Here is a 9,558-nt window from a genome sequence, read left to right on the forward strand (position 1 = left end):
GAAAAACTGGTAAATGTTGGAGAAGGTGTGGAGAAATTAGAACCTGAATATATAGCTGGTGAGAATGTATGAAACTACCAACAGGCAGTTCCTACATTCACTGCAAAAGGGCAGCCGCTTAGAAAGACAGCTTAGTACTTTGTTCAAAGTTAAACACACATACAGTTACAGCGTGAACCACGCAAGGTCTCACTCCTACCTATCTACACTCCAGAAATGAGAATATACACCCATGCACACTTTTAGACACTAATCTTCACCGTAACGGAATTTGTAAGAGCCAAAACTTAAAATGGATCTAAATGTCCCCTAACTGACAAGGGATAAACAAACTGTAGTACATCCATACAATGAAGACGGCTCTGCCATTGAAAGGACTGATCTGCTCCCAGAAGCTACAATACAGATGAACCATGAAAACATTATGCGAGGTGAGAAGGGCCAGACACCAAAGATCACACCAAGTGCAACTGGGCTGCACTTGTAAGTTTGGTATGGAGCTCCATTGTATGGTTGTGGCATACATTATTTCACCAAACACTACTGTTGGCCTTGACATGGTTTCCCATTGTTCAATATCACACAGCGCTGTGATGCCCATCTCTATTGTAAAATATTTGTCGCCAATCTTAATTGGGTCTTTCAACAAATGTCCATACGTGCAACTGCCTGTTTGAAAGTTTCAATGTATTTTTGTTGATTTTTGAGACAGGGAGTGGGAAGAGAGAGAGAAGATGAAGAAGAGTGAGAGGGAGGGAAGGAGGGAGGGAGGAACATTGACTTGGTGTTCCACTGACTGTTGCAATCATTGCTGGCTTATTGTATGTGCACTGACCAGGGATCCATGTAGCAATTTTGGCCTGTTGAGAAGACGCTCTAACCAGGTAGGTATGTTGCAGGGTGAAAGTCTGCATATTTTAAGGCTTTTAGTAAAAATTGCCCAAGGACCCTTCGCCAGCCGAGTATGCGGGTCAAGTATCTCCATTCAGGAATATAGCATTTCCCTCTCCAATATAGCCCTGCTCATCCCCAGGGGGCAGTTCCAGGACGGTTTGTCCCGCGCTCATGACCCTCTCTATTGGTTTGCAGTTTCCCGGGATACATGGCCATGAACACGCTGGTCCACAGTGCCAACTGCCAAGTAGTGGGTTTCATTGTCACCACCACAGGATGGATCTTCTCCATGACCTGCATGGGCTTGGCGGAGTGGCGGGTTTGGTACATGGAGAACAGCTCCGCCCCCTCCCCGGGGCTGGCCTGTGTAGGGATGTGGAAGGTCTGCACTTACCAGTCCAACAGCCTCCAGAGCAGAGCCATAGCATGTCATCGCTACACCTACAGTGACACCTACGTGCCAATCAGTATTCGAATCGCTCAGCACCTGCTGCTGGCTGCCAACCTCCTGGCTCTCTTGGGGAAAGTGCTCACGGTCATGGGCCTGCAGAAATTATGCTTGGCTCATCTTCAGAAGAAAAACACCTGCCATCTGTTCTTCGCTTCCAGTGTCCTGAGCATCATAGCTGGCACATTTATCTTCATGGCTGTGATCTGGAACTACCACTCTGTGATGAATGAAGAGGGCATATGCTTCCCGCCATCCTTCCACATCCCCTTCAGGCCCAACAAGCAGGAGATGGGCAGCGCCGTCCCCATGGCGGTTCTGGCTGCCATCCTGATGCTGCTGAGTGGGCTGTTTACCCTCTCTTACCAGCTTGCCCCCAACAGCCAAGTGTACCCCCAGATCTCAGAAATGAGAAATTCCCAGTTTCAAAGCTTTGTAAATCCACAATGCCATGTTTATCGGGGTAAAGTATTATCAGGATGCTCTAGGAAATAGTTGCAAGGACTCACGACCATAGAAAAGGCCATTTTGAGCAGAAAGTGGTCATTTGTTTATGTCCAAATTGAGATCCTTGATTGGTTAATGAACTTCCATTAAAAAAAACGCAAAAAAAAAACACACCACTGTCCACCTGTCTTAATTATTGGGGGTTCGGTGCACAAAGATTTGTGCACAAGGAGTGGGTCCCTCAGCCCACCTGCACCCTCTCCAATCTGGGAACCTTCAGGGGAGCCCTCTCCAATCCCGGAATTTCTGTCTGTCTTTGAAATCATATGAGCGGATTTTCTGAGACCCCAACCCAGTTTGGTTTGGTGATCACAGCATAATAGAGGTCCTTTCCTTTTTATTTCCCTTTGGTCCAATTGTGGAGATTTCCTAGAAGTCACAGGATAGCTTCCCTTTCATATTTCCTCAACACTGTGACTTTGCTCATGCCTCTTACCTTTGCTTTCCCTCCATCCCCTACCCACAACAGTAACTTGCACGAGGCTCACTTTGCTCTAGTGTTTTGGAGATCCCGCAATGCGCCAGCCAACAGACCTACGATTCCCAGAATTCCTGGTGCTCCGCGAGCTCTTGGTTTCCACTTCCAGTCCAGAGGCTGCACAAACCAAGAGGACTGTGAACTCCTGCCACCCCCAGGCAGGGCTGACAGGACCAGCCAATCCAGTGGCGTCCCCAGGACCACGGCCGCTTGGCATCTTACCCTGCCCCAGGCTGCTCAGCACATGCGTGCATAGGCCCTGAGCTTCCTAGGAGCTGGAATGCCCCCGGAGTCACTACAGAGAAAGGGCGGGCATCCCGCCCTGCTCCCAGCCGCTCGATGCCTGTGGTTTGCCCTCTGCCCACAGGCCCGGCCATCTTTCCCTGGTTAATTTGCATGCTCATCTCTGATTGGCTGTGGGCATCTCCGTGGTACGGTCAATTTACATATTTTTCTATTATTAGTACAGATAATCAAGGTTATATACCTATTGTGTGAAAATGAGGGTTGCTCGGATTCTCACAGCTCCCTCTCAAACTGCCACTACAAACAACCAACCAGACCTTCTATGCCGTGGCCCTAACACCTCTCCACTCCACCTGTACAGGCAATTTTCCCAAATGTGCAAAAGCAAAATAGTGGAAGGAATCCGCCTTCCATTACCAGACTCAGAAGTTATTACGATTCCGCCATAATCATTTTCTCTCTCCTTCCTTCCCTTCTTTTCATCTATTTTTCTTTCTCTGAAGACCTAAAGCAAACCCCAGAAATCACATTTCTTCATCCTTATACACTTCAAAAGTAGTGTCTAAAAAAAGGACATTTCCCTGCAAAATGTCAGTACACCATTGACGTTAACAACCTTTTGTTGTTATTATCAAACTCTTATTAGAATTTTTAAAGCTTTAAAAATAATTGTACAGCCCTAGCTTGTTCGGCTCAGTGGATATAGCATCGGACTGCGGACTGAAAGGTACCAGGTTCTATTCTGGTGAAGGGCACATACCTGGGATTTGAGCTGGATGCCCAGTGGGGGCATATAGGAGGCAGCCTATCAATGATTGTCTCTCATCATTGATGTTTCTCTCTCTCTCTCCCTCTCCACACCTCTCTGAAATAAATAATAATATATTTACAAAAATAATTGTACAATTTTATTTCTTTTATTTCATAAGATGTTCAGGCTGCCTCTTAAGGCTCAATTGAAAGCATTCCCCCTTCCACACCTTCTTTGCTATTTTCATAAAAAGATTTTGGTTTGCTGAATAAAATGAGCCAATTGTCCTGTGTTTAAAATTGCTACCTATCTCTTAAAGCTTAACTGGATTCTGAGTCAGCATAGGTCTTGTTTCTACAAATCTAGGTAACTGCCCTCAGAACCGCACTCCATAGGTATACCCTGTGTGAAAAAAAAACCACAACACATTTCTCTTCCATGCTTCATGGGTGGTCCAACTCACTTCCTGGGTAAGTTCTAAGCTCCCCCCCCCCCGCCCGCTCCTCTACTAACATCCTCATGTCATTACAATCCAAAATCATGTTTATAGGCATTTCAGGAGAGACAACTTCAGCTCACTCTCTTACTGATGGCTTCTTTCAGGTCATATTAACTAGATAGCTTTCATGTGAGAAGTGCTTCTAATATATCTAGTCAAGTACTGCGGGGCCATAACATACACTTTACCCACACCCTCTGTTTCATTGCTCACAGCACCTCAGAAGTTTCAAAGGACTGACTTAAAACTCAACAATTAACTGGGGGAGGTCATTAATAGGTTTAAATTGAGACAGACTCACTTTAATGTGAGAGCTACAGCAGAGAAATTAGAGGGCTGACGTGAAATGACTTTCTTCTCAAATAATACTTATGTCTCTGAGAGCAGAGTGTGTGACAAAATTTCCCCTTGGAGAATAAGTATATTAGTTATTTAAACATGTGTTCCAAAGACATTGCCTGTGGACCCCAGAATATTCATCGGATCCTTTGGCTATGGGCAAGGGATTCTTCCCTCTTCCCTCTGATAGAGCAAGTGTAAAGTGGTAGATGCCCCTTCTCTGTCTGCTGTGATTTGCACAATGTCCTTAGAACTGGGAGGAAGTCACAGCCTCTGCATTGAGTGAGAGTCCCTGGCCCCCATCCCAGGGGTTTGAAAGGAGCCTTTGGGTTCCATGGGATTTTCAGGGCTGGCCTGCAGTCAAGTCTTACCCATTCTCCTTGCAGGTCTGGACGGCTGGGATATGGTTCCTAGGTAAACACCATGTTTCCCCCCATGAAATCTGTCCCCGAAGTAGGCCTTGTTAACAGACTTACAGGACATATAAGTTTGAAACAGGACGTGTGTTATTTAAGTGAGTCAAACCTGTGGTTATTTGAAAAAGGAAGCTCTTGGGAGACATGCTTCTGATGAGGACCAGTTTCTGGAACATGATACCCTGCTGAGGGAAGTGCGCCTGCCTCCTGCTGTTCCAAAAGGAGAATGATTGAACCTCTGGGGCTGTGGAAAGCTGTCTCTTGACCCCTCTTTGCCTTCACTGTCAACAGAGAGCAAGTGGACAGGTCATAAGTGTTCAGACACAGCAGGTGAGGCGGCCACCATGGCGGGGTGTGCTCTGGGGAAGCTCGGAAAAGAGTTCCTAGCCCTTTTCAAGGGCTCTTTGAGAATGACTGTTTAAGGTTCTCACTTAATTATTTTTTTCACAGGAATAAGGCAAAAGAATGTGCCCTGTGCATTTCCCAACAGGGCAGCACAAAGCGAGGGCGCCTGAGGGCGGTGATATTTCTCTCATTCTTCCTCCTCCCTGGGAATCATTCCAAGGTGCCCAGGAGCTAGAGGCTGCCATGTGGCCTTTGGGTTGGGGGTCAGTGTGGGACAGTGCCAGGCCTCTGTGGGGGCGTCAGGCAGGGAGGTGTCCCTGTGAGAGCACTTGAGGAGGGAGACCCAGCAGAGGCAGCGCCTGGGCTCAGGGACACCAGCAGGTGCCTGTCATAGTGCCCACCCAATGAGCTGACTGTTTCCTGACTCAGGAGTCACTTTGCCCTTTCTCTTCCTTGTTCTCCCTGTTTGCCACCCCCTTTGGCCCTTTCTTCTCCCGCCCACCTCCATCCCCAGCTCACTTGTCCCGTGTAATTTCCTAGCAGGAACTCTTCCAGGGAGACAGTAAGGTCCAACTGGAAGCAGAGTCCGGTGACAGCCAGGACCCAAGTCAGTTTCACCCCAGGTTCCTGGTCCAAGGACTGATCCGGTATCGCACGCCCCCTCGCCCCCTTGCCCTGGCCCTGGCTACCTATCATAACACTTGCTCCCCAATTCCGTGGCTCTTCTTCCAGGGTTTCTACTTAAGACTTGGATGGATTACTCTTGAAGACCTGTTCAGTGACTCTGCCCCTTTAAGGAGCCTATTGTCATAGGCCTGCAGGCCAGCCCTGGAAGCCATGGAAACATAAGAATGTTTGGTTTCCTCATCTCTGTTATAGCCTGGCAGTTGCTACCATTTGTACCTCTGAGACGTCCTCCTCCTGCCTTCTGTATTGGCTGGGTAACCATTGTGCTTTATTTTTTACCCTAGTTAAGAGAGCCCTGAGATTTCTTGTGGTGTGGGGGTGTCTATGTAATCCATTTATTTGCTCTGTGAACAGGTTAACTGTCATCAGCAGTCCTGCAGAGAGGTGAAGGTAGGCCACTTTAATTGTTCATCCTTTATGGAAGACTTGTCTACTTTAAGAACATGTTTTTATTGATTTCAGAGAGAGAGAGGAAGGGACATGGAGAGGGAGAATAAACATCAATGATGAAAAACATGGATTGGCTGCCTACTACACCACTCCTACTGAGAATAGAGTATCCAACTGACCAGGAATTGAACCTTGACCTCCTGGTTCAGAGTTTGACTATCAACAACTGAGACACACCAACCATGCCCACAATGCCATTTCAAGTGTTCCTTCCACAAGTTGTTCAGGGTTATCTGGCCCGAAAGAATGATTTTTATAAATAAGGCATCTTCCATGATTATCTGGCCATGAGAAGGAATTTCTGCTATCAGCTTGGGCATTCTCTCCTCCTGTCCCTCCCACTGGGGGCCCCTCAGAATAAAGCCCGAACCCCTCAAAGCTCTCCATGCACTGGCTTCGATGCCCACTCCTGTTCACCCTTTGTTCATTTCTATTCTTGTATTGCTCTACATGCCCCCATTTATCTCCAACTTAAAATATAGAAATATCCCTGGTAATCCCAGCAGATGCAATCTTGTTTTACCTTCCCAGTGTATTTCAGAATGGGCAAAAATAAGATCCTGCTACACTCTTATAATTTTCTTATCCTCATTTTATTTATTTTTAATTTTGTATCATTAATTATAATTGATATTTTAGAGAGAGAAGAAGGGTGAGGGAGAATAGAAACATCTGTCAGCTGCTTCCTGCATGCACCCTAACAGGGACTATGCTGACACCTCAGATATGTGTTGAGATCGAAAATCAAACCGGCAACTTTTTGGTGCACAGGACAATGCCCACTCAGCTAAGCCACATCAACCAGGGATCTTATTTTCATTTTAAATTCAACCCACCATGAACTTTTCTCATGATACTGAATTCCCTTCTCCTCTAATGTCTGCTGGGTTCTACAGGGAATTAATTACTTTAATACTAGGTATTGCAGCATATTTGTGTATCAGAATTAATCCTCTATTGCTTCCTAAAGTTTTTTTATTGTTTTTATTTCAAAAAATTATACTCATAACACATAACTGTAAGTTTCAAACAGCCACAGATTATTTAAACAATCAGCCTGGTCAGTGTGTTTCAGTGGCTGAGCATGGGGCTATGAACCAGGAGATCATGGTTCAATTCCCAGTCACGGCACATGCCCAGGTTGCAGGTTTGATCCCCAGCAGGGGATGTTCAGAAGGCAGCCCATCCATAATTCTCTCTCTTCATTGATGCATCTCTCTCCCTCTCCCCCTCTCACTTTCTCTCTGAAATCATAGCCTCAGGTCAGGTAGCAAAGGAAGCCATTTACACAGGAATGCCCTGGGCACAATTCCTGTCTTCAGAAACAGGCAGAAGGGAACCAGGGTGTTTGGGGATACCTGCTGAGGTGGGAAACTAAAGAGAAGCAAGAAACCAGAGATATTATCTCTTTTAAGCTGGGCTGCACTTGTAAGTTTGGTATGGAGCTCCATTGTATGGTTGTGGCATACATTATTGTGACAGGTGTATTTACCCCTGGACTGGTCTTTGAGTTGTACACTTAGATTTGGTCCAATTTTCTATATGAATGTGATTCTGCACAATATTAATAGCTTTAAAATTCACCATCTCTCTGATCCCATTGTGTGTACGAGTTTGTAACATGCTGCTTGAACTTGGTATATTGTGGACATCTTCCCTTTGGTCACATTACATTTTATTTTATTTTTAAGTTTCTCTTTGTGTTTGAAAGTATTATAGATGTCCCCTTTCCTTGTCCCATTAACTCCCTAAATCCTGCATCCTCCCCAGGCATTCACTGAACTATTGCCTATATCCATGGGTTATGCATATACATTCTATGGTTAATCTCATCCCATTGCCCCACCCCTCTACACACACACTCACACACACACACACACACACACACACAGACACACACACACACACACACACACATCATCCCTCAGAGATTTAGCATTCTGTTCTATGCTTCCATGTCTCTGGATCTATATTGTTCATCAATGTTTTTTTTTTTTAATCTTTATTGTTGAAAGATTTCACCTGTCCCATTCCTGCCCCCCCAATCAACCCTCTCCAGCACATCCTGTCCCACACCCCAGGGCTTCATCACCCTATGTCTGCGTTCATAGGTTCTGCATATGCATACAAGGTCCTTAGTTAATTACCTCCCAACCAACACTTTCCCTTGCCTTTCTTCCAAGACTCTTCCTTCTATCCATGCTTCCATGTCTCTGGATCCACTCTGTACATCAGTTTATTTTATTCATGAGATTTCACATTAGAGTGAGATCATGGGATACTTGTCTTTCTCTGACTAAGTTTGCTTAGCATGATACTTTCCAGGTCCCTCCATGCTGTCTCAAAGGCTAAGAGATCCTTCTTTTTGATAGATCCCTAATATTCCATTGTGCAATGAAAAACTGGTAAATGTTGGAGAAGGTGTGGAGAAATTAGAACCTGAATATATAGCTGGTGAGAATGTATGAAACTACCAACAGGCAGTTCCTACATTCACTGCAAAAGGGCAGCCGCTTAGAAAGACAGCTTAGTACTTTGTTCAAAGTTAAACACACATACAGTTACAGCATGAACCACGCAAGGTCTCACTCCTACCTATCTACACTCCAGAAATGAGAATATACACCCATGCACACTTTTAGACACTAATCTTCACCGTAACGGAATTTGTAAGAGCCAAAACTTAAAATGGATCTAAATGTCCCCTAACTGACAAGGGATAAACAAACTGTAGTACATCCATACAATGAAGACGGCTCTGCCATTTAAAGGACTGATCTGCTCCCAGAAGCTACAATACAGATGAACCTTGAAAACATTATGCGAGGTGAGAAGGGCCAGACACCAAAGATCACACCAAGTGCAACTGGGCTGCACATGTAAGTTTGGTATGGAGCTCCATTGTATGGTTGTGGCATACATTATTTCACCAAACACTACTGTTGGCCTTGACATGGTTTCCCATTGTTCAATATCACACTGCGCTGTGATGCCCATCTCTATTGTAAAATATTTGTCGCCAATCTTAATTGGGTCTTTCAACAAATGCCCATACGTGCAACTGCCTGTTTGAAAGTTTGAATGTATTTTTGTTGATTTTTGAGACAGGGAGTGGGAAGAGAGAGAGAAGATGAAGAAGAGTGAGAGGGAGGGAAGGAGGGAGGGAGGAACATTGACTTGGTGTTCCACTGACTGTTGCAATCATTGCTGGCTTATTGTATGTGCACTGACCAGGGATCCATGTAGCAATTTTGGCCTGTTGAGAAGACGCTCTAACCAGGTAGGTATGCTGCAGGGTGAAAGTCTGCATATTTTAAGGCTTTTAGTAAAAATTGCCCAAGGACCCTTCGCCAGCCGAGTATGCGGGTCAAGTATCTCCATTCAGGAATATAGCATTTCCCTCTCCAATATAGCCCTGCTCATCCCCAGGGGGCAGTTCCAGGACGGTTTGTCCCGCGCTCATGACCCTCTCTATTGGTTTGCAGTTTCCCGGGATAC

General features: G+C 45.5%; 1 protein-coding gene across 1 annotated transcript; it reads left to right on the forward strand.

The window, feature by feature from the left end:
* Positions 1–1,102: 1,102 nt before the first annotated feature.
* LOC307096538 (claudin-34-like) lies at positions 1,103–5,000 on the forward strand (the record flags this gene model as incomplete). The annotated part of the gene is made up of 2 exons (XM_079766186.1): positions 1,103–1,805; positions 4,870–5,000. The coding sequence occupies 2 exons, from the start codon at positions 1,103–1,105 to the stop codon at positions 4,998–5,000; spliced, it is 834 nt and encodes a 277-aa protein (XP_079622312.1).
* Positions 5,001–9,558: the final 4,558 nt, after the last annotated feature.

Source organism: Cnephaeus nilssonii (assembly GCF_951640355.1).
Source record: "Cnephaeus nilssonii genome assembly, chromosome: Y".
In the NCBI taxonomy this organism is placed as follows: domain Eukaryota; kingdom Metazoa; phylum Chordata; class Mammalia; order Chiroptera; family Vespertilionidae; genus Cnephaeus; species Cnephaeus nilssonii.